Here is a 25,290-nt window from a genome sequence, read left to right as displayed (position 1 = left end):
CCAGCTATGCAAGTAATGAATTTTTGATGATTGGTTTGAAGTTTCCTGTGGCTGAAAGATAAATTAGTAGAGAAGACCTGGGGATTTTGTGACATTTTTGTAGGTTTTTCTTCATAAACTGAGGCTTCTATAAAAATAACCACTATTTTTTATTTATTTTTGGTATTGGAAACGTATATATGTTCCAGCACTAACAATCCCATTAAATGCTTTATATTTCATAATGTTTCAATTGATCCCATACAGTTAGATTTGCTACCAGCAACAGTGTAAGCTTTTATGTTCGACATTCAATCAACAACCTAGTTTAAATTCAAAATCATCATAACTTTGGACAGCAGAATACAGTAAAAAAAAAAAAAAAAAGTTTTACCATATACTGTAAAAAAATAAAATAATAATTTTTGATATAGTTATACCTATATCTTTTAAGACACAAAAAGATCTTTACTGAGAATGCTGAATAATTGTCATCACATGTATTTATCATTAAAGAAATGTATAATAATTGCAATTGCATCCATACCACATCCATCTTCTCGTCTTGAGAGTAGATTTTTCTTAATTCTTCATTTTTCTGCAATACATTTCTGATCAGGATGTGCAAAAGTGTGGGCTACGTTTTAACATTAAAATGTGCTCATTATAACTTTAGTTCTTTCTTTGATGCCTTTTATATAACGCTGTAAAATGCATTGGCTCCAATATTTCCTTTTTCCAATATTTACTTCCTGTATTTTGTCCCCCTCTACTGTTTAATATGAAGACTACAATAAAAGAGTGCGATAAATCATTTTCCAATCCCGTAGTAATGCCTGAGATATATTAAATGCAGATAGGTTAAGAACATTATTTAATGTTATCTTAAGAATATATTTTACATTAAACATATAATAAAATGGATTCTAATGGATATTACTGGACGCATTATATTTAAAAAAGAGTTCTGTCTCTTTAAGAGAGTCCATTCTGTCTTCTTGACGCTTGATTTAGACGTCAGAGCTACTTTCTGCGCCGCATGTGTTGAAGAAGTCGATTTATCTCTGTAGTTTTCCTCAAAAACATCTTGGAATGGACTCAAATCTTTATGGATAAAGACAATATTTTATAAGAAACACTCTTTCAAAGTAAGAATTACTTCAAATAAAGGTGTTTTTGAAAAGATACTGACTTGTAGAGTACGTGAACTGATATTACTGCAGCGTGACATTATATATATTAGAGCTGGAACTGTCTGTTTTAGTGTGATTTTACAAGATATCCTGCATTCTTTATTTCAGTCTGTAATAGTTGTGACATGCAGTAATGGCTCTCCTGGAGAAGAATGACCTAGAAATACAAGCTATGGCCAGTGAAGAAGAGTTAAATGACCCTAAACCAGAGGAAGATGAGAAAGCAAACTGTGTCCAACATGCTGACCAGGAGATGAACTGTGAAGATGGTGATGATGATGATGATGATGATGATGGTGGAGCTCTTGAAGCGGGGAATAATGAAGAAGATGAGCTTGAGAAACCAAAGGGCAAGAAACTTATTCCAGGTATCGTGTATATAGGACACATCCCTCCGAGGATGAGACCAAAACACATGCGGAATATGCTGAGTGTGTACGGAGAGATCGGCAGGATCTTCCTACAGCCTGAAGGTAAAACACTACATGACTGAAATAAAGCTGTTGACTTGTCTTTTTTACCTTTTACTTCTTTCTAAAACATCCCCAAACTGTTGAACAGCAAGGTGTGTGTGTATATATATATATGTATGTATATATATATATATATATATATATATATATATATATATATATATATAAATAATGGCAATGAAAATTACCTATTAATTGTCATCTAAGTGAAATTACTGAATTTAAATACACAAGCTTGATAAAAATGATCATTCTAGAAGAACATTTCAGATGGCACTTAGAGGCTTTTGCATCTGAACTCTTTATATATTCTGGCATGTTATATATATATATATATATATATATATATATATATATATATATATATATATATATATATATATATATATATATATATATATATTAGGGCTGTCAAAAGATTAATCGCGATTAATCGCATCCAAAATAAAAGTTTGTGTTTACATAATATATGTGTGTGTACTGTGTATAATTATTTTCTATATATAAATACACACACATGCATGTATATATTTAAGAAATATTTGCATACATATACTGTATATATATTTATATAGTTTATATTATATATGAATATAATTTTTTTTATATATAAATAACACATTTTTCTTAAATATATACATGCATGTGGGTGTATTTATATATACAAATTTAATTATACACAGTACACACACATATATTATTAAAAACAAACTTTTATTTTGGATGCGATTAATCGCGATTAATCTTTTGACAGCCCTAATATTTATATATATTCTGGCATGTTATATGTTTGGCAACAGATCTTCTCAACCCTAATTGATGGAGTGTGTAGCTTTTCATTTCTTAAACAATCATGTAGGAAGACATGACAATGTCATGATTAGGCTCAAATTGTGAATGAATGGTTGTGAGGAACCATGACGAATAATTTTCACACATGAATTGGCACCTCTGAGTCCAGACCTTTAATTCATTGAAAGTCTTTGGGATGTGCTGGAGGAGACTTTACAGAGTGCTGGACTCTTGCATCGTCAAAACAAGATTTTGACCAAAAATTGATGCACCTCTTGATGGTAATAAATGTTGTGATATTATTTCCATCAAGAGGCGCATCAATTTTTCACACTTACTGTGTAGAAAGTGCATGTTTTCATGTTTGACCAACATTCCCACTGAAAATCTGACTCTCTTTTAGATCGTTGTGTAAAAAATAAGAAAAAGAAGGCAGGAAGCAGATCATCCAGTTTCACTGAGGGATGGGTGGAGTTCAGAGACAAGCGCATAGCTAAGAGAGTCTCAACCACTCTGCACAACACACCCATGGCCAACAGGAAGAGGAGCCATTTCAGCAGTGACCTGTGGTCCATCAAGGTACATAATACAGATACACTGCCACAGAGGTGTGAAGAGCACCTGAAAACAGTGAGGTGCTGTGATAATGTAAAATATGGGGGAAATTATGTTTTTTTTAAACAATTAAGCATGAAAGCATTATCTAGTATACTCCAAAACAACATTAAGACTTTGAAAAAGGGCAAAATAGGACCCTTTTAAGTATTTTACTCATACTGAATGTAGGCTCAGAGATGCACTAGTCCTCAACACCTAAGAGACTTGCCAGTGAAAAACAAGAAACAGTTGATTTGTGAGGAGAGGAATCACGTTTATTTTCTAAAATCAAGATGAAACTGAACACCTCAAAATTGCAAAGTCTCTTAAATGTCTACAGACACTCAAGTCTCAGTTAAGCTCAAGTTCTCAAAAAGGGCATAAGGAAACCAATATCCTTCAGAAAGTTATTTTCAACATAACAGATCAATCAAATAATGTTGCACTTACACTGGTTTGGGCCTCATCACGGGCTGCATGTCCTCATCTCACTCTCAACATGCTAATGCACCTGCATTCGTGCAACCTAGCCTTATTGACAAGTTTAGCGCACAAGCTATAGTAACTTCAATGACCTGTAGATGGCGATATCACTTATTTTGTTCAACTTAAAGGAGAACTCCGGTCAATTTTAACATTGAGCTCATTTTTTTGTAAATTTGGAGTGCTGTCAGTACAGAAAACGACAAAAATCGGTGTTGCCTACACCGTGTTATCCTCTTTTTAAAATTTGCACCCTGTTGACTTCAATGGGGCAAGTTTTAAACCTGCTTTTAGCCTCTTAACATCCTTGATGTGTCATTACAAGTGCACAGCCAATGTGAGTGATTCCTTCAGAGTGAACACGGTGAATCTGACTGCAGTATATGTGAAAGATATGAATAAAAATTATGTTATTTCAGCCAGCGCACATACCTGTATTTTCTTCCTGTTTTCGGTCGAAGTCCACAGTAGTCGATTGTCGAGTTCATGCGCGTGATCATAGGTAACTAAACCTATGCGCGTGAACTCGACAATCCAAAAAATGTATTAAAGCACTCCAAATTTACAATTGAAAAAGCACTCCAAATTTACAATTGAAAAAGCACTCCAAATTTACAAAAACATTAGCTCAATGTTAAAATTGACCGGAGTTCTCCTTTAAAAAGTTCAGTCTGGTGCAGAATGTAATGTGTAATTGCATTACTCATCAGTCATCACGAATCTATCGGAGTGTACATGTACTATACTAATTACATTTACTCAAATACTTTACACCACTGCACTACCGTTCAAAAGTTTGGGGTCAGTACTTGGTACCAGGGATGGAAATTAGCACCCGCCACCAGCCAAATGCGGGTGATTTTGTGTTGTGGCGGGTAAACTCGCTTCACCTACCGGCCACCGTGGCGGGTAAATAAATATAGCATATTGTTTCACACGGACGACGGACACTTTTAGAGGAGGCACACCTTCAAAAAAAATGTGGCGTTATATTGCAGGCGTTAAGAGGTCTGCAGAGAAAACATCTTTGCATTGACTTAACATTGAAATCACTCGCACCTGACGTGCTATCCGCGTCCGGTGTGAACGCACCAATGCGACGGTGGAGTGTTTTTAAGATTTCCACTCTGGAGGCTGGTTTCACTTTTTTGCGTTTTTAAGCCTCAAAAACGCCGTCGCCGTCTAAACGAAAGGCACATCTGATAAAATATTTTTACGTTTTCACCCGCGAGCGTTCTCGTGTAAACAAACAGGGCCTAATAGTTTCATTGTTGGGACTAAAAACCTAAAACTGGAAGCCATAAAAGACCACGAATCAGCCAAATGCCACATCCAGGTAAAAGAGAGAAATGAGAGGAAGAGTGTATAAGAGAGAAAGAGAAAATGTCAGTATTTCATTGAGACTTGAGATTAAATAAACTGCTTAAGTATTGTAGATCTTGTAGTATTAATTTTCACATGCAGTTACACATTGTCGGTTAAAAACAAGAAAGTGGCTGGTAAAAACATTGAGTGGCTGGTAGATTTTGAAATCCACCAGCCACAGTGGCCGGTGGACAAAAAAGTTAATTTCCATCCCTGCTTGGTACGTTTTTTTTTTTTAAGAAATTAATGCTTTTATTCAGCAAGAATGCTTTAAATTTATCCAAAGTTACAATAAAGACATTTGTAATGCTAAACAAATGCAGTACTTTTGAATTTTCTATTTTTCAAAGGATCCTGATTTTTTTTTTTTTTTTTATCATGGTCTCCAGAAAAATATTAAGCAGCACAAATGTTTGGAACCTTGATAATAAAAAGAATATTAGAATCTGAAGGATCATGTGACACTGAAGACTGGAGTAATTTTGATCAAATAATTGCAGCATAAGAGACATCCCACACTTTTGAATGGTAGTACCTCCCTTGTACAATATAAAATTAATAATATATGACTTTTTTTCTTTTCTCTCTTTCATCAAGTATCTGCACCGGTTCCATTGGTGCCATCTCAGCGAGCGATTGGCTTATGAGCAGACGGTCTATCACCAGCGTATGAGGACGGAAATCTCCCAGGCGAAGAAGGAGACCAACTTCTACCTGGCTAGTGTGGAAAAGAGCCAGAATCTGGAGAAACTAAAGAAGAAGAAGGAGAAGAAGGGAGAGGTTGTAGAGGAGAAGACATGGGACTACAAACAGCGTTCTACAGAAGAAGAGATCCACCTGAAACGGTTCAAGAACAAAGGCATATCTAAGAAGAACCTCCAGAAGGCACAAGAGAAGAGTAAAACCTTCCAGGACAAAGCTCAATCAAACGTTTCCCTCCTGGCCAAGATCTTCAGTAGTGGAAAGGCCCAGGAATGATGTGCTGAGAACATTAAGGTTACTGTCAGGTTTTGGTGATACTGCAGAGTGGTATTGGCGATTACTTTAGGTGCATTTCTTTTTTTTCCGTAATTGTTTGCATACTTCTCAACATTCAATCTTTGAACAGATGTTCTACTTGTTTTTTTCTGTCAAAGAACAGATGTAAACCTCTTGTAGATTGTTCTGATTGACAGTTTCATACTTTCAGAGTAAAACACTGTATAACTCACACAAGAACGCTCCACCATTGTGCAAACGGTGTTCCATTTTCCCATGAAAAGAGGCTTAATGTCCTCTGAAAGCATAATAAATTGTTTATTCATGAAATGTTACTCTAATTCTACCTCCTGTCTGTTTCCAAAATTTGCTCAAGTAATTTTTTAAAATTATTTTTAGTCTTTGTTTTTAACATATAATTTCTCATTGGGTGAGTTTTTGGGGGTCATATCAATTATTCATATTATTTTAATATGAATAATATTGTCTTTAGATACAAATCGTCCTAAGTAATGAGCCAAAAGTAATGACTTTATTTATTGTATTAATACAATGTCAATATGAAGGACTTCTGTGCTTAGAAAAAAAACAAGATTTTTAAGAGATTTCATGTTTATCAAACAATATAATTACCTTCCTGAAAAATTGTACAAGATATCACAAGGTTGTATTGTAAAATATCTTAAGACATCTTAATATCTTTTTTTTACCATAGGTCAGTAGAAATGGTGTACAATGACATTTCACAGCATTACATTGTTGTAGGGTTTTTTTTTTTTTTTGGTAAGGATAAAAAAGATCAGTTTGTCTGATCCTAGAAGACATGGCATCACAAGACAGAAACATTGGGTATTTTAGAGGAATTGGCTTGTTCTTTTCCCCCTTGTTTACAGAACCATTTATGCACATCTGCTTGTAAAATGAGATCTTCCTCATCCTAAGAAGACAGATTTCTCCAGGCCATCTTCTGCTTTGGTGTACTCCAGGAAGGACTGGTAGTATCGGCTCTCATAGCGTGGGTTGTTCCTCACATATTTCAAATATTCTGGGGCTCCAGGACAAATGACGTTGTCAGCCAACAGGACAGTGCCTTTTCTGAGTAGACCACAGTCCTACAATGTCATAAAATAAATACATTTGTAATTTTCCTTATGTTGGGATGATTACTTAAGGGGTTAAAGTACACTCTTAAAGGGGTCATCGAATGCAAAATTCACTTTTATATGGTGTTTGCATATAAATGTGTCTTTGCAGTGTGGACACAACCACCTTACAATGAAAAAAAATCCATTCACTCCTTTTTTTTAATCCTCAAAAGTCTAAACACTCTCAATAATCAAGCCTATTGGATTTTCTGAGCACTATGATGTATGATAATGCTCATGCTCCGCCCACGACCACTGATAGACTGTCCCATATTAGCATAAATGCCATTGGATACTCCCCATGGAAGAGAGGGGTGGGGTGAGCAGTTGCTCATTATCATTTAAAGAGACATGCACCGAAACAGGTCACTGAACAAAGCTGTTTTTGAGGAGGTAAAAATGGTGTTGTTTTACACGACAACCATTGAGGAATTTTAACCGAAGTATATTACAAACTTAACATGAACACCCTAAAGAATCATACCAACTTGTGGAAAATGGGCATCCGATGACCCCTTTAAAAAAGGGGGGGGGGGGGGGGGGGGGGGGGGGGGGGGGGGGTTTCCACTGGAAAAAAAGGCACTGTAAAGATCCTTTTGTGCAGTGGAAAACTTCTATGGATGTTAAAAGTTCATTGGAGCCATATATAACAATAAAGAACCTTTATTTTTTAAGTGTGTAAACAGTGAAATTTTGGGGCTTCTTACCTCAAGAAGTTTAGTATCTGGAACGTAACGATCTTTCCAGTGGTCCAAAAACACAAAATCAAAAGATTTTAATCCAAATCGCTCCTTCATTTTGGGAATCAAATCACCAGAGGCTCCCTCCACTATAGTAACCTTTAAAAAACACAAATAAGGCATTTTCAGTGCTTTGAGGTGTCACTGCTGGTATCAACAAAATAATCACTTAGTTTGGCATTACAAAATGTTCTGTTTCCTGCCTTCAATTCAAACAAAACTGGCATTTGAATAATAAAAATGTGCAATAGAGAAGCAATAGCGAATATTAAAAAGCATTTGGTTAACAGAAAAGAGTTTGTTATTTTCCAACATCCCACATTTTTTGATGTTCTTTGGACTGTATTGAACTGTCCACAGGATTTTGTTTGAATAAGAAATGAAAATCCAAATGATCATATAATATATATTCTTTTTTTCTTTTCTTTGTTTTTCGGCTAGTAGAAGTTCTGAATGACCAGTAACTTAAACATGTAGAAGCCAAATTGGCCGGTGAGTGAAAAAGTTAATTTCAAACCCTGAAAGTAATAAATATGGATATTTTTTATATATAAAGATATGCACGAGCCCCCTGGTGAGCCAAAACGAAGAATACTCAGAAATGCCTTGCTTCAGGAGGCAAAAAAACCATAGAAATAAAATCGAATGCATAAATAAACAGAACGTCGAGGAACGACAGATAACCAAACAGCGTTTGATTACTACACTTTGCTACAGAACGCCTTTATTAACCCCTGGAGCCATAGGGATTACTTTTATGATGGATGGATGCGCTTTTTTGGGGATTCAAAATTACAATTAACTCCCATAATAAAGCTTGGAAGAGCCAGCATATGTTTTAATTAAACTTCAATTGTGTTTGGCTGAAAGAAGAGAGTCATATACACCAAGGATGGCTCTAGGGTGAGTCAATTATTGGATCATTTTCACTTTTGGGTGAACAACCCCTTTAATTTGAACTAATGTAAACAAATGTAACCTTATTGTAAGTTGTTACCGATAATTTGATGCCATTTGCTGAATTAAACATGCAATGGAAAGAGGTCAAATGGCAAAAATGTAGCATATTATAATTTCACACTTTGTTGTATTTTGTACTTTATTTACATACACATATTGTTTAGAAACTAAACTAGTAAGCAGTAGCCTATACTGTTTGCAACAAGCAGCACACTAATATTCTATTCCAAATATAGCCTATACATAGGCGTACTAGCTCTTTTGTTCTTACTTTGTCCTGAAGGCCGGCGTAGGCGATGATCTGACGAGCAATGGCGGCAAAGGCTGGGTTGAATTCGACGGTAATGAGTTTGGAGTTGGGGGACAGCAGTCGAGCGATACGAACGCTGGAGTAACCACAGTATGTGCCAAGCTCCAGAGATATGCTGGGGTTCACCTCCGTCAACACTGAATCCAGTATGAGCCCTTCAGAGAGACACAGAACTCTGCACTAAATTCAGAAAACAAATCAATGAGGTGGCTAATGGCGTAGTCGAAATATCATTAGGGTCTTTCTGCCCCATTAGCAGCATTTATTCATCAGTGCCTGCTGTCGCACATGAGCTGCTAAGCAGCATCAGTCGTAAAAGTAAACTAAAAAATAGTACAAAAATAAACTAAGAACTCAGATCTAAGGTAGGCTATCATTCAGTGCAAAACATTTTTTTTCCAGGTTTTCTTGTTTTCCAGTTCAAATGTCTAAACATACTTACATTTAAATACATTTAGCCTACTTGAGACGCAAAATGACTTACAAGATATACAAAATGACAAGATATTAAGTCCGAAAAGTGTTTCAAAATTAAGTGAAGTTTCCTTAAAACATGAAATAGTATCTGTTAACAGGATGAGAAAAAAAATCTTGTTTTCCCTTTGAATTAAGTTTATTTTTGACCCCATTGGCAGATATTTTTCTTGATTTAATCATACACCATGAATGCAGGGTTATTACAGTTAAATAAAACTAAAACCATTAAAAAATAAAAACCATTGATAAAAACAAAACAAGCTTGAACTGAAATAAAATAAAATGGAAAAAAAGTACATTGTACATGCCAAGGCAGCACTTCTCATTTCCATTTGGTATATGTACTAAAATAACTAAAACTAATAACTAAAATAACTTTTAAACTAATAAAAATGACAAAATAACAAAATTGCAAAAACTTTAAAGTAAAAATAAAATTTCAAATATTAACAAAAACTACAATATATCGATTATTTTGCTTCTCATGTAAATGTATCTTGATATATTTATAAATATATGAATTGAAAAACAAGACAAACATCTTTTTTGCAGTGTTTTTACTCATTGCCTCCAATCATCTCTTCTTTTTTTTTCTTCTTTTTTTGGTGATCTTTCAAGGATTTATGAAGTCAGTTCCCCTCAAATTACAACTATCACCAACAATCAAAATATACTAAATTTGTATATCACATAAAATAGATTCACAGCCCATTCGGGATCAGTCCCATAATGCATTAGTGCATTGTGTTGGATGCAATGGCTGCACATTGTTCACAGGCGTACATGCAACTAGTGTGCGTGTGTGCAGTCACGCAGAGAGCATATTGACCCAGTAGACAGGAGACTGCCATCACTTCTCATTCAGAACAGCCGACTGTGAGCAGCCTCAAGGCCATTTACTCAAGAGCAGAGGGAAGAGAGAGAGATAATACAAGGGAAAAAAAATTCAAACAATTGGTAAGAAAATTAGAAAGGGCGCAGAGAAGAAGGCAGGGAATGGAAAACATGTTGCTACCTTTCTCATCGCCCACGTTCATGGCCCATTCTTTGTGCCGGCAGTAGTAGTCGATGGCTGAGATTACGCTCTGAGGGTCGCCTTTTGTGGCGTTCTTTTGAACAGCTTTCAGAATGCGCTGTGTTCATATAAATCAGAAATGATCAACACCAGTGTTCTTCAGCAAAGCCAGAGAACAGTACTTGCAAGATAAAGACATAACATGAGGCCAGGAATTACTCTTGCTTACAAACGGTTATTTGAATCTATTTTATAGGGTTTTATAATCCTGTTTAATCATCATTCCTTTAAAAAAATCACTGTCGCAGTACCATGGTACAGGTAATACCGTGGTATTTTAATATGGTACTGAATGATTATCTTATTCACGGTATTTATATAGTACTCCAAGGTACTTCAAAGAAATCCATAGCATTTATATGATGCATTAGATTCTTATTAATACAATACAATAATGAAAATCATTTGAAAAATGTGTTTTTATTTAAATTAAGTGCATTATGTAACCATAATGTATAAATATTTTACAATTTAAATAATTTATCATTATTACAGTAAAGAGAATTTCTCTTTGTATTATGATTAAAGTGAGTTTTTTATATATATACATGACTGTAATGAAATATGTTCTTAATTGTGATGAAAATAATCCTACAATGCCTAAAAATGGCTTTATTTTCTTAATGGAAAGATGGTAACACTTTGTTAACTAACAATGAACAATACTTGTACAGCATTTATTAATCTTAGTTTATGTTAATCTCAACATTTACTACTACATTTTTAAGATCGAAAGTTGTATCTTTTATTATGAGTTAATGTGATCTAACATGAACATGAACATTTTTATTAACTATAACATTAACCAAGGTTAATAAATGCTGTATTAATATATTGCTCATTGTTAGTTTATGTTAGTTAATGCATTAACTAATGTTAACAAATGAAACCTTATAAAGTTTTTAATAATAAATAACTTAAAATAATAAATAAATACATTTAAAAACGATTTTGAATGCAAAAAAAAAAAAAATGTAATGGAAAATGTTCTTAAATGTGATGAAACGACACAGTGCAAAAAAATAAATAAAAATAAAAATAGACCCCCAAATAGGGTCCAACATAAATAAATAATATAATTTTGAATAATAAATACATTTATATAATGTTTTAAAGTATTTGTTAAATTCACCAAAAATATAATATTACCATGTACAAGACTTCCATGATACATGCCCAAAAACATGGTATCCAAAAACATAGTAATGCCATGGTTTCTTTTGTTACTTTTTTTTTATCAGCATCTTAAAAAACTTGCATCGGAGCCAGCAGGATGATCTCTGCACACGTGAGTGACATATGTATGAATGACAACGAGGGTCACCTGAGGGCGTGATGATCCCGTCGTGATGTTAAGGACCCGCTCAAGGATGACATCGTGCCAGATGAGCGCCAGCCAGCCGCTGTTCTGCACAGCTGCAGGGATGAGCCAGTGATAGAGGACGTACAGGACAGCTGCTGAAACCACCGCCACTGCCAACAAACTCAACAGCATCCTGAGAGAGAGGCAGAGGATCACTAAGAGAATAAATTATTGAGGTCAGCAAAAAAATATGACATTAACAGCACCACGATTCACAAAGGATGAGACTTCAAAGCATTGTCAGGAAGAATTACACAAAAACAGACATGCAGTGTAAGTCAGGGAAATGTGTTACATATAAAGATGAAGGTCAAATAATAAATGATATTTTACTGAAAGATAATAAAGCCTTTAGTATGTCTAGTTCGATCATGAAAGAGGGTGTAGACTGATCTGCAAGCAGTCACATCATTATCACACGGCACAAGCTGATTGGTTGATCCTGCAGCCAATGAGATTGCTTGCTCAACATTTAAATGTTCCTCTGATACCCTCCACCTCCCCCAGCTCCACCTGCCTTGATCTTCTACAGGATTTATGTATGTCTATTTATGCAGCAGCATATCTTGCATGCTCACAGTGTTATGTGTCTGTGTATCTATTAGCAGTAGCAAGTCTATACTTGCTCAGCAGCAGCAGATATTCAATAACATGCTAAAACTATTCAGAGAATTGTCATGATGAAATGTATTTATTATTTTCATGACAATTAAGCACATATATATATATTAATTTTCTAAATTATTATTGCTGTGATGTGCATGTACGCTTTGCATTTGAGTCCTCATTATTCACATTAATTATTCTCAATAGATTTGCATTAACATAATACAGTAATGAGATTCAACTACACACTGATTTTTTATTTAAATCACAAAATTAAGGCAGGACAACAAATTCTACCATACAAATATTTTACAATCTAAACAATGTATTATTTTATTGTCTGTTACAGTAATGTGAATTTCTTTCTTTTTTTTTGCATTATGATGAGAATGCTATTTGTTTTAGTCATGAAAAATGCCCTAAGTGTGATGAAAATAATGTCACAATGCAAAAAATGTTTGGTTCATTAAAGGAGAAGTTCACTTTTAAAATGAAAATTCTGTCATCATATACTCACCCTCATGTTGTTTCAAAGCTGTATGAATTTCTTTCTTCTGCTGAACAGAAAGGAAGATATTTAGAAGAATATCAGTAACCAGACAGTTTTTGGGTCCCAATGACTTCCATAGTATATTTTTTTCCTACTATGGAAGTCAATGGGACCCAAAAACTGTCTGGTTACTGATATTCTTCTAAATATCTTCCTTTCTGTTCAGCAGAAGAAAGAAATTCATACAGCTTTAAAACAACATGAGGGTGAGTATATGATGACAGAATTTTCATTTTAAAAGTGAACTTCTCCTTTAATGCAAAATTATTATTTTTATAAAATGATTTCACGTTTGAATTTATTAATGTTTATTTTTACTGATTTTGGAGGGAAATACAACAGGCTTTGTGAAACTAATCTCAAAACTCAATGTCATTTCAACATTGACATTCCTCAAACCTAAATCAACATAACTTTTGGACCTATTTAATGATTAACTCATGGGTAATTATGACATACAGCCAGGCAGTGTAAATACCAGTAGTAATATTATGATGCAAGATCACATGATGTGCATGCCTACAATATTAACATTAATAGCCAACATTTAAGATATTGCAAATAATCAGTAGTATTCTGACTGGCCACATAAAAAAAAATGACTCGCTACATGAAATAAAAGACAGGGCAGGGTTAAAAACAAAAAAAACGTTTGACTGTCAGTGATGTGGAGTGCCAAACTCTCCAATCCCCTCTCCTGTTTCAATCCAGTGCTCCTGGAAAACAGTGAAAGCTCCTTTGTCTTTGCTGCGGATTTGGCCACAAGCATGGGGAAGGAAATGAATTAACACAGCCTCATCCCACAGCTGATTTACCACTAACATGAACAGAGTGTGCTTTGTAACGGCTTGCAAAAATGATGATTCAAAAGTTTGTATGCCAACATTCTAAAGCCAAAAAATGGATCTTAAAGGAGTAGTCCACCCAAAATAAATATTCTGTCATCATTTACTCACCCTTATCTCATTCCAAAACTAGTATGAATTTGTTTATTTTATCTATACAACATTGGACCCCGCTGACTTTCATCGTACATATAAATATCTTCTTTGTGCTCCACAGAAGGAAAGAAAGTTTCGGATGACATGAGGGTGAATAAACTCATTTTTGGATGAACTAAAGAACCTCAAGAGTACAGAGAAGTACAGTATGCGTGCAATATACCGCCACGTGGACGAGATATTACAGTGCTGGCACTGATCCTAATACATCCCTATTAATAAAGCTCAGAATAAGGACTTCAGCTCCGGATTTCTGTGCAGACACAATGGGTCGCTCATAAAGGACTCCAAACACGATCCACTGGAGGCATAAAGTGACAGTATACGAGCCTGTGTGGTTTAATTAGGGCCCGAGCACCGATGGTGTGAGGACCCTCTTGGAATTGCTCTGTTTATTAGGGCCCGAGCACCGATGGTGAGAGGACCCTATTGTTTTTGCTCCGTTTATTATTATTCTTCTTCTCCAAAGTGAATCGCTTTTTAGAGGGCCTAAACATGCTCGAAAACTCATGAAACTTTGCACACGCTTCAGAAGTGGTGAAAATTTACGTGTGATATGGTTTTCAGAATTGGGGGGGGCAAATTCGGTAAATTATTGCCCCCACATTTTGCCCCGGCTCCTGGTTTCACGTACAGGTATGAAATTTGGTACATACATGTAATGACCCAATACCTACAGAAAAGTCTCTTGGAGCATAGCCCTAAACACAACAGGAAGTGAGCTATTTTGAACTTCCTCCTGGATTTTGGGCATTTTTCGTAATTTCCTGATGTTGTACTTTAACGAACTCCTCCTACAGATTTGATCTGATACTCTTCAAATTTGGTGAGTGTAATCTTAAGGCCTTTGTGACGTTAAATTGCGAAGATCTAGAGTTTTCGTCGAAGGGTGTGCCCTCGGCGGCCTGACAAACATCTATCTATAAATTACAGGAACGTCTGTCTGTCTGTCTGTCTGTGTGTGTGTGTGTCTGTTCCTCGCATATCTCTCGAACCGTTAGTCCGATTGATTTCAAACTCGACAGGTGTCTTGCCACGGGCACGAGTAAGTGCAGTGCCAAGTTTGACATTGTTTGGATGAGAAATGCAAAAGATATCGTTAAATATATCATTTTTAGAAGGTTGTGGTTTAAAAATAAACATTCTGACATTAGAGAGTTGTATCGGTCAAAGAAGCCCCAAGAAGGCTGTGGTTTAAAAATAAACATTCTGACATAAACACTCAGTCAGCTACACTGTTTACTTCTGAATATTATAGTTTGGTTCCCGAACGTGATAAATCCATCTATCTATAAATTACAGAAACGTCCGTCTGTCTGTCTGTGTGTTATTCGCATATCTCTCGAATGTGAGATAACCACTAAATGTGTGAAAACCACTATTTTCTGTTTCAAACTTTCACATAGCATCTTTAGGTTATAACAACATTGAAAATCAAAATCTGGATTTGAATTTTTTAAGATTTATTATAAAAACGGATTATTTTTTCCCAAAAATGCAATAAATTCATGACTTTTTTTTTTTTTTTTTAAATGCTATTAATCCATTGAATCAATATAAAGTTATTTTTGATCATATTGCCATCGCAAGAAATATCTCCTGAACTTTTTTGACGGCGATCAGCTCACAAAAACTGATTTTGCACGGGCACTTTGCACTGCTCCCTGAATCGAGGTGCTTATTCATTTGTGGATGTAAACTGAATCTGTAAGTCAGCTATGCTGTTAGTGTTTACTTCTGAATATTATATTTCATTCTGGTGCGCTTAACGTTGTCGCTACTGTGTAATAGTAGCCTATGCTATTCACCAACTAAACATATCCTATTCAATGCGTTCACAGTCTCTTTCACGGGCATCATTTGTAGTTGCCTATTCACAAACTGTTTGCTCAAGCATAGCGTTTTCTCGGAGTTCACTGTGTGCTTTTTACCATGCACAAATAAAAATGTCACTGAACTTTTGCTGTGTAATTGTAACAATGAGCACACACCAAACCAACAATTACTAAAAACACACACAAAAACTGATTTTGCACGGGCATTTTTTGCACTAGTTCACCCAATTTCGGCCTTTTGGTGATATATGCATGATCAGATAAGTTCAATATTAATGTTGCTTGCAGTTCTGATGTTGCTAGGCAACCACAGACAGCCTGCAGTAACTCAGGCATACAATTTTCAATCTGCCACAAACTTCACATGTTTGATAAGAGTCCTGTCCTGAACACATGCCAATGCTCATTATGATTATAGCAATAGCACCACCTGCTGGTAGCAGGAAGTGTGGCAAATACAAAACGTGCTCGAAAAATCATGAAACTTTGCACACGCTTCAGAAGTGGTGACAATTTACGTGTGATGTGGTTTTAAAAATTGGGTGGGGCAAAATGGCTTACTTATTGCCCCTACATTTTGCCCCGGCTCGACGTTTCACGTACAGGTATGAAATTTGGTACACACATGTAAAGACCCAATACCTACAAAAAAGTCTCTTGGAGCATAGCCCTAAACACAACAGGAAGTCAGTTATTTTGAACTTCCTGTCAGATTTTGGGCAGTTTTTGCCATTTCCTGATGTTGTACTTTAACAAACTCCTACAGTTTTGATCTGATCCTCTTCAAATTTGGTGAGTGTAATCTTAAGGCCTTTCCTAAAGGTGCCGGGTGGCGGTGGCAGGGGTGCGAGGGCCCTTTTCATCGCTGCTTGCAGCTTTAATTATTAGGGCCCGAGCACCGATGGTGAGAGGACCCTATTGTTTTTGCTCCGTTTATTATTATTCTTCTTCTCCAAAGTGAATCGCTTTTTAGAGGGCCTAAACATGCTCGAAAACTCATGAAACTTTGCACACGCTTCAGAAGTGGTGAAAATTTACGTGTGATATGGTTTTCAGAATTGTGGGGGGCAAATTCGGTAAATTATTGCCCCCACATTTTGCCCCGGCTCCTGGTTTCACGTACAGGTATGAAATTTGGTACATACATGTAATGACCCAATACCTACAGAAAAGTCTCTTGGAGCATAGCCCTAAACACAACAGGAAGTGAGCTATTTTGAACTTCCTCCTGGATTTTGGGCATTTTTCGTAATTTCCTGATGTTGTACTTTAACGAACTCCTCCTACAGATTTGATCTGATACTCTTCAAATTTGGTGAGTGTAATCTTAAGGCCTTTGTGACGTTAAATTGCGAAGATCTAGAGTTTTCGTCGAAGGGTGTGCCCTCGGCGGCCTGACAAACATCTATCTATAAATTACAGGAACGTCTGTCTGTCTGTCTGTCTGTGTGTGTGTGTGTCTGTTCCTCGCATATCTCTCGAACCGTTAGTCCGATTGATTTCAAACTCGACAGGTGTCTTGCCACGGGCACGAGTAAGTGCAGTGCCAAGTTTGACATTGTTTGGATGAGAAATGCAAAAGATATCGTTAAATATATCATTTTTAGAAGGTTGTGGTTTAAAAATAAACATTCTGACATTAGAGAGTTGTATCGGTCAAAGAAGCCCCAAGAAGGCTGTGGTTTAAAAATAAACATTCTGACATAAACACTCAGTCAGCTACACTGTTTACTTCTGAATATTATAGTTTGGTTCCCGAACGTGATAAATCCATCTATCTATAAATTACAGAAACGTCCGTCTGTCTGTCTGTGTGTTATTCGCATATCTCTCGAATGTGAGATAACCACTAAATGTGTGAAAACCACTATTTTCTGTTTCAAACTTTCACATAGCATCTTTAGGTTATAACAACATTGAAAATCAAAATCTGGATTTGAATTTTTTAAGATTTATTATAAAAACGGATTATTTTTTCCCAAAAATGCAATAAATTCATGACTTTTTTTTTTTTTTTCAAAATGCTATTAATCCATTGAATCAATATAAAGTTATTTTTGATCATATTGCCATCGCAAGAAATATCTCCTGAACTTTTTTGACGGCGATCAGCTCACAAAAACTGATTTTGCACGGGCACTTTGCACTGCTCCCTGAATCGAGGTGCTTATTCATTTGTGGATGTAAACTGAATCTGTATGTCAGCTATGCTGTTAGTGTTTACTTCTGAATATTATATTTCATTCTGGTGCGCTTAACGTTGTCGCTACTGTGTAATAATAGCCTATGCTATTCACCAACTAAACATATCCTATTCAATGCGTTCACAGTCTCTTTCACGGGCATCATTTGTAGTTGCCTATTCACAAACTGTTTGCTCAAGCATAGCGTTTTCTCGGAGTTCACTGTGTGCTTTTTACCATGCACAAATAAAAATGTCACTGAACTTTTGCTGTGTAATTGTAACAATGAGCACACACCAAACCAACAATTACTAAAAACACACACAAAAACTGATTTTGCACGGGCATTTTTTGCACTAGTTCACCCAATTTCGGCCTTTTGGTGATATATGCATGATCAGATAAGTTCAATATTAATGTTGCTTGCAGTTCTGATGTTGCTAGGCAACCACAGACAGCCTGCAGTAACTCAGGCATACAATTTTCAATCTGCCACAAACTTCACATGTTTGATAAGACTCCTGTCCTGAACACATGCCAATGCTCATTATGATTATAGCAATAGCACCACCTGCTGGTAGCAGGAAGTGTGGCAAATACAAAACGTGCTCGAAAAATCATGAAACTTTGCACACGCTTCAGAAGTGGTGACAATTTACGTGTGATGTGGTTTTAAAAATTGGGTGGGGCAAAATGGCTTACTTATTGCCCCTACATTTTGCCCCGGCTCGACGTTTCACGTACAGGTATGAAATTTGGTACACACATGTAAAGACCCAATACCTACAAAAAAGTCTCTTGGAGCATAGCCCTAAACACAACAGGAAGTCAGTTATTTTGAACTTCCTGTCAGATTTTGGGCAGTTTTTGCCATTTCCTGATGTTGTACTTTAACAAACTCCTCCTACAGTTTTGATCTGATCCTCTTCAAATTTGGTGAGTGTAATCTTAAGGCCTTTCCTAAAGGTGCCGGGTGGCGGTGGCAGGGGTGCGAGGGCCCTTTTCATCGCTGCTTGCAGCTTTAATTAGGGCCCGAGCACCGATGGTGAGAGGACCCTATTGTTTTTGCTCCGTTTATTATTATTCTTCTTCTCCAAAGTGAATCGCTTTTTAGAGGGCCTAAACATGCTCGAAAACTCATGAAACTTTGCACACGCTTCAGAAGTGGTGAAAATTTACGTGTGATATGGTTTTCAGAATTGTGGGGGGCAAATTCGGTAAATTATTGCCCCCACATTTTGCCCCGGCTCCTGGTTTCACGTACAGGTATGAAATTTGGTACATACATGTAATGACCCAATACCTACAGAAAAGTCTCTTGGAGCATAGCCCTAAACACAACAGGAAGTGAGCTATTTTGAACTTCCTCCTGGATTTTGGGCATTTTTCGTAATTTCCTGATGTTGTACTTTAACGAACTCCTCCTACAGATTTGATCCGATACTCTTCAAATTTGGTGAGTGTAATCTTAAGGCCTTTGTGACGTTAAATTGCGAAGATCTAGAGTTTTCGTCGAAGGGTGTGCCCTCGGCGGCCTGACAAACATCTATCTATAAATTACAGGAACGTCTGTCTGTCTGTCTGTCTGTGTGTGTGTGTGTCTGTTCCTCGCATATCTCTCGAACCGTTAGTCCGATTGATTTCAAACTCGACAGGTGTCTCGCCACGGGCACGAGTAAGTGCAGTGCCAAGTTTGACATTGTTTGGATGAGAAATGCAAAAGATATCGTTAAATATATCATTTTTAGAAGGTTGTGGTTTAAAAATAAACATTCTGACATTAGAGAGTTGTATCGGTCAAAGAAGCCCCAAGAAGGCTGTGGTTTAAAAATAAACATTCTGACATAAACACTCAGTCAGCTACACTGTTTACTTCTGAATATTATAGTTTGGTTCCCGAACGTGATAAATCCATCTATCTATAAATTACAGAAACGTCCGTCTGTCTGTCTGTGTGTTATTCGCATATCTCTCGAATGTGAGATAACCACTAAATGTGTGAAAACCACTATTTTCTGTTTCAAACTTTCACATAGAATCTTTAGGTTATAACAACATTGAAAATCAAAATCTGGATTTGAATTTTTTAAGATTTATTATAAAAACGGATTATTTTTTCCCAAAAATGCAATAAATTCATGACTTTTTTTTTTTTTTTCAAAATGCTATTAATCCATTGAATCAATATAAAGTTATTTTTGATCATATTGCCATCGCAAGAAATATCTCCTGAACTTTTTTGACGGCGATCAGCTCACAAAAACTGATTTTGCACGGGCACTTTGCACTGCTCCCTGAATCGAGGTGCTTATTCATTTGTGGATGTAAACTGAATCTGTATGTCAGCTATGCTGTTAGTGTTTACTTCTGAATATTATATTTCATTCTGGTGCGCTTAACGTTGTCGCTACTGTGTAATAATAGCCTATGCTATTCACCAACTAAACATATCCTATTCAATGCGTTCACAGTCTCTTTCACGGGCATCATTTGTAGTTGCCTATTCACAAACTGTTTGCTCAAGCATAGCGTTTTCTCGGAGTTCACTGTGTGCTTTTTACCATGCACAAATAAAAATGTCACTGAACTTTTGCTGTGTAATTGTAACAATGAGCACACACCAAACCAACAATTACTGAAAACACACACAAAAACTGATTTTGCACGGGCATTTTTTGCACTAGTTCACCCAATTTCGGCCTTTTGGTGATATATGCATGATCAGATAAGTTCAATATTAATGTTGCTTGCAGTTCTGATGTTGCTAGGCAACCACAGACAGCCTGCAGTAACTCAGGCATACAATTTTCAATCTGCCACAAACTTCACATGTTTGATAAGACTCCTGTCCTGAACACATGCCAATGCTCATTATGATTATAGCAATAGCACCACCTGCTGGTAGCAGGAAGTGTGGCAAATACAAAACGTGCTCGAAAAATCATGAAACTTTGCACACGCTTCAGAAGTGGTGACAATTTACGTGTGATGTGGTTTTAAAAATTGGGTGGGGCAAAATGGCTTACTTATTGCCCCTACATTTTGCCCCGGCTCGACGTTTCACGTACAGGTATGAAATTTGGTACACACATGTAAAGACCCAATACCTACAAAAAAGTCTCTTGGAGCATAGCCCTAAACACAACAGGAAGTCAGTTATTTTGAACTTCCTGTCAGATTTTGGGCAGTTTTTGCCATTTCCTGATGTTGTACTTTAACAAACTCCTACAGTTTTGATCTGATCCTCTTCAAATTTGGTGAGTGTAATCTTAAGGCCTTTCCTAAAGGTGCCGGGTGGCGGTGGCAGGGGTGCGAGGGCCCTTTTCATCGCTGCTTGCAGCTTTAATTATTATTATTATTCTTCTCCGCATTGAATTGCATTTTTGAGGGCCTAAACATGCGCGAAAACTCACGAAACTTTGCACACGCGTCAGAACTGGCGAAAATTTACATCTGATATAGGTTTCAGAATTGGACGGGGCAAAATGGCTCGATAGCGCCACCTATAAAAGTTCAACGGAGTGCGCCTCCCGCAACGTTCAACGTACGTGCACGAAATTCGGTACATACGTGTAATGACCTAATACCTACAAAAAAGTCTCTTGGAGCATAGCCCTAAACACAACAGGAAGTCAGCCATTTTGAACTTCCTCTCAGATTTTTGTGCAGTTTTTGCCATTTTCAGGCCTCGTACTTTAACGAACTCCTCCTACAGTTTTAATCTGATCATCTTCAAATTTGGTGAGTGTAATCTTAAGGCCTTTGCGACGTTAAATTGCGAAGATCTTGAGTTTTCGTCGAAGGGCGGGTCCTCGGCGGCCTGACAAATTTCGATGTTTCGCCATGAAACAGGAAGTTGCTGTAACTCAGTCATGGAATGTCCAATCTGCCCCAAACTTCACACGTTTGATAAGAGTTATGTCCTGAACACATGACCATGCTCATATTCAGTTATAGTCATAGCGCCACCTGCTGGCAACAGGAAGTGACATGTTTAACACTGTTATGGACTCCTAATAACATATAAAAAAGTGCCAGCAAGTGCTAAACATGCTAACAACATACTAGAAGCATGCTAAAACATGCTAGCAAACTCTTAGCTAAGTGCTAAAGCATGCTATTATTGCAATTAAATAGGAATTTGCTGTAACTCAGGCATGGAATGTCCAATCTGCCCAAAAATTCACACTTTTGATAAGCGTTCTGTCCTGAACACATCTACATGAGAATATTCAGTTATAGTAATAGCGCCACCTACTGGTAACAGGAAGTGTCATGTTTAACACGTTGATGCCATTCTAGCAACATGTTAAAAATGCCATTGACTTCTAAACATGCTAGAAACATGTTAAAACATGCTAGCAATACTTAGCTAAGTGCTAAAGCATGCTAATTCAATGAAACAGGATGTTGTTGTTACGCAAGAAGGCAATGTCCATTCTGCACCAAACTTCACACTTTTAATAAACGTTCTGTCCTGAACACATGACCATGCTCATATTCAGTTACAGTCATAGTGCCACCTGCTGGCAACAGGAAGTGACATGTTAAACACTGTTGTGGACATATAAAAACATATAAAAAAAGTGCCATCAAGTGCTAAACATGCTAACAACATACTAGAAACATGCTAAGACATGCTAGCAAACACTTAGCTAAGTGCTAAAGCATGCTATTGCTGCAATTAAATAGGAATTTGCTGTAACACAGGCATGGAATGTCCAATCTGCCCCAAACGTCACACGTTTGATAAGAGTCATGGCCTGAACACATCTACATGAGAATATTCAGTTATAGTAATAGCGCCACCTACTGGTAACAGGAAGTGTCATGTTTAACACGTTGATGCCGTTCTAGCAAGATGTTAAAAATGCCATTGACTTCTAAACATGCTAGAAACATGTTAAAACATGCTAGCAAAACTTAGCTGAGTGCTAAAGCATGCTAATTCAATGAAACAGGATGTTGTTGTTACTCAAGAAGGCAATGTCCAATCTGCCCCAAACTTCACACTTTTGATAAGCGTTCTGTCCTGAACACATGACCATGCTCATATTCAGTTACAGTCATAGCGCCACCTGCTGGCAACAGGAAGTGACATGTTAAACACTGTTGTGGACTCCTAATAACATATAAAAAAGTGCCAGCATGTGCTAAACATGCTAACAACATACTAGAAACATGCTAAAACATGCTATCAATCACTTAGATAAGTGCTAAATCATGATATTACTGCAATTAAATGGGAATTTGTTGTAACACAGGCATGGGATGTTCAATCTACCCCAAACTTAATATGTAACATGCAAGAAACATGCTAGCAACACTTAGCTAAGTTCTAAAGCATGCTATAAAAGCTCAAGGAAGTTGTTGTAACTTAAGCATAAAATGTCCAATCTACCCCAAACTTCACACATTTGATAAGAGTTATCTTTTGAACACATGTCCATGCTCATATTCAGTTATAGTCATAGCGCCGCCTGCTGGCAAAAGGAAGTGACGTTTAACACTGTTCTGGACTCCTAATAACATATAAAAAAATGCCAGTAGGTGCTAAATATCCTACCAACATACTAGAGACATGCTAAAACATACTAGCAAACACTTAGCTAAGTGCTAAAGCATGATATTACTGCAATTAAATATGAATTTGCTGTAACTCAGGAATGCAATGTCCAATCTACCCCAAAATTAATATGTAAAATGCTAGAAACATCATAAAACATGCTAGAAATGCTAAAGGAAGTTGTTGTAACTCAAGCATACAATGTCCAATCTGCCCCAAACTTCACATGTTTGATAAAAGTCCTGCACTGAACACATCTACATAGCAATATTCAGATATAGACATAGCCCCAACTACTGGCAACAGAAACTGACATGGTTAACACAGTTATGCAGTACTAACAACATAATTATTGTGTACTAAGCATGCTAGAAACACAATAAACATGCTAGCAACACTTAGCTGAGTCATGAAGCATGCTATTATCACCATTATACAAAACATTTTGTAACTGACTTTGACATACTCTTACTATATATACCTCCTTAAATGTACATTGCCCAACCATGCTCTGTCTTCCTAAAGCCACCGAGTGTTGATGGCACGGGTGCGAGGGCCCTTTCATCGCTGCTTGCAGCTTTAATTAAAGATGGTATCGCTACATGTGCAGACCTGCAGCTGAAAATACAAACCTTAAAATAAGCAGACAGACTGAAAGACAGAAGTGTCCATGTTTTACAGCTTCTGGGTCCTCCACACGTGCTGACAGAGTAAGTTTTATCAGCCTGCCATGGAGAGACCTCAGGACTTTAAGCAGGGCTGAATTCTGATTACAAGGCCACATGAATAATTAAATCTTCTGCTTAATTATAGATTGCAGCTAGACATGAAGCTGAAGTGTGCTGTTAACACGAAGGCACCATATTAACACCTTTGCATGCTGTGTGCGAGATGTGTCAAGTTTTCAATCACCATCTTGCTTGTGAATAAATATTGAAGTGTGAACAACATTGGTTGAGCTGGATCATGCATAAAGTTACATAAACACGACGTGTTACTGCAAGAAATGATTCTCACATAATACATAACTCACATATTTACAGCATGCATTTACAGCAACAAAGAACAATCTGTTGCAATATTGTGCCAAACAACATTTCCATAATCTTACTTCCTTTTGTAGCTGTCTTCACATAGGCAACACACACAGAGAGAGAGAGAGAGATGAGCTTCCCTTTCCCTTTTCCTCCGATGCTTTTATGGCTTTCTCTGACAAGTCTTTCTCGCTGGCCTCTCTCTCTCTCTCTCTCTCTCTCTCTCTCTCTCTCTCTCTCTCTCTCTCTCTTTTCTACCTCTCTCCCCTCCCACTTCTGTTTGCTCTTTCTAACCTGTTCTGCTGGTCTGCTCGATATGTGTTGAAAGCGATAAACAGCCATTGGTCACACTACAGAGAGAGAGAAAGAGAGAAAGAGAGAGAGATGCATGCACACACATGCATGCAACACTCATAAATACTCAAACACGCACTTACACACGGTTGGAGAAGGAGCTGAACCTCGGCCAACTGGGCTGAGTTTAATCCTCCTTTAGCCAATCATTCTCTAATCTTCTTGCGCGTTCCTCCTACCTCCTTCTCCTTCGTGTTCCCCATCTCTCTTCCTCCTGCCCTCCCCTTTCCC

At 36.8% G+C, this 25,290-nt stretch overlaps 2 protein-coding genes across 9 annotated transcripts in view; one reads left to right on the top strand and one right to left on the bottom strand.

The window, feature by feature from the left end:
* Positions 1–6,992, top strand: part of abt1 (activator of basal transcription 1) — a 12,935-nt gene extending 5,943 nt beyond the window's left edge. The window contains exons 1-4 of one of the 2 annotated variants that reach the window (XM_079897202.1): positions 989–1,127; positions 1,281–1,645; positions 2,841–3,016; positions 5,480–6,992. In XM_079897202.1, coding sequence (XP_079753328.1) covers positions 1,306–1,645; positions 2,841–3,016; positions 5,480–5,860 — 897 coding nt within the window. In that variant the 5' untranslated portion in view covers positions 989–1,127; positions 1,281–1,305 and the 3' untranslated portion in view covers positions 5,861–6,992. Of the gene's footprint in view, positions 1–988; positions 1,128–1,280; positions 1,646–2,840; positions 3,017–5,479 lie in introns of those variants that run through there. The other variant, XM_079897203.1, reaches the window with a different exon arrangement.
* Positions 6,460–25,290, bottom strand: comta (catechol-O-methyltransferase a; the record flags this gene model as incomplete). 7 transcript variants are annotated; one of them, XM_079897200.1, is made up of 7 exons in its annotated part: positions 25,000–25,146; positions 24,153–24,289; positions 11,892–12,063; positions 10,508–10,625; positions 8,977–9,170; positions 7,713–7,844; positions 6,793–6,972 (listed from the first exon to the last, which is right to left on the bottom strand). In XM_079897200.1, exons 3-7 carry the CDS (start codon positions 12,060–12,062, stop codon positions 6,793–6,795), a joined length of 795 nt encoding a protein of 264 aa, XP_079753326.1. In that variant the 5' UTR covers position 12,063; positions 24,153–24,289; positions 25,000–25,146. The 7 variants fall into 7 exon arrangements, with proteins under 7 accessions (XP_079753323.1, XP_079753322.1, XP_079753326.1 ...); XM_079897198.1 differs by having other exon boundaries at positions 24,783–25,118; XM_079897197.1 differs by lacking the exon at positions 24,153–24,289 and having other exon boundaries at positions 6,460–6,972; positions 25,143–25,290.

The sequence above is a fragment of the Squalius cephalus genome, assembly GCF_949319135.1.
Source record: "Squalius cephalus genome assembly, chromosome: 16".
In the NCBI taxonomy this organism is placed as follows: Eukaryota; Metazoa; Chordata; class Actinopteri; order Cypriniformes; family Leuciscidae; genus Squalius; species Squalius cephalus.
Note: the sequence above shows the minus strand (reverse complement) of the source record. Positions and strands in the feature narration are given on the sequence as shown.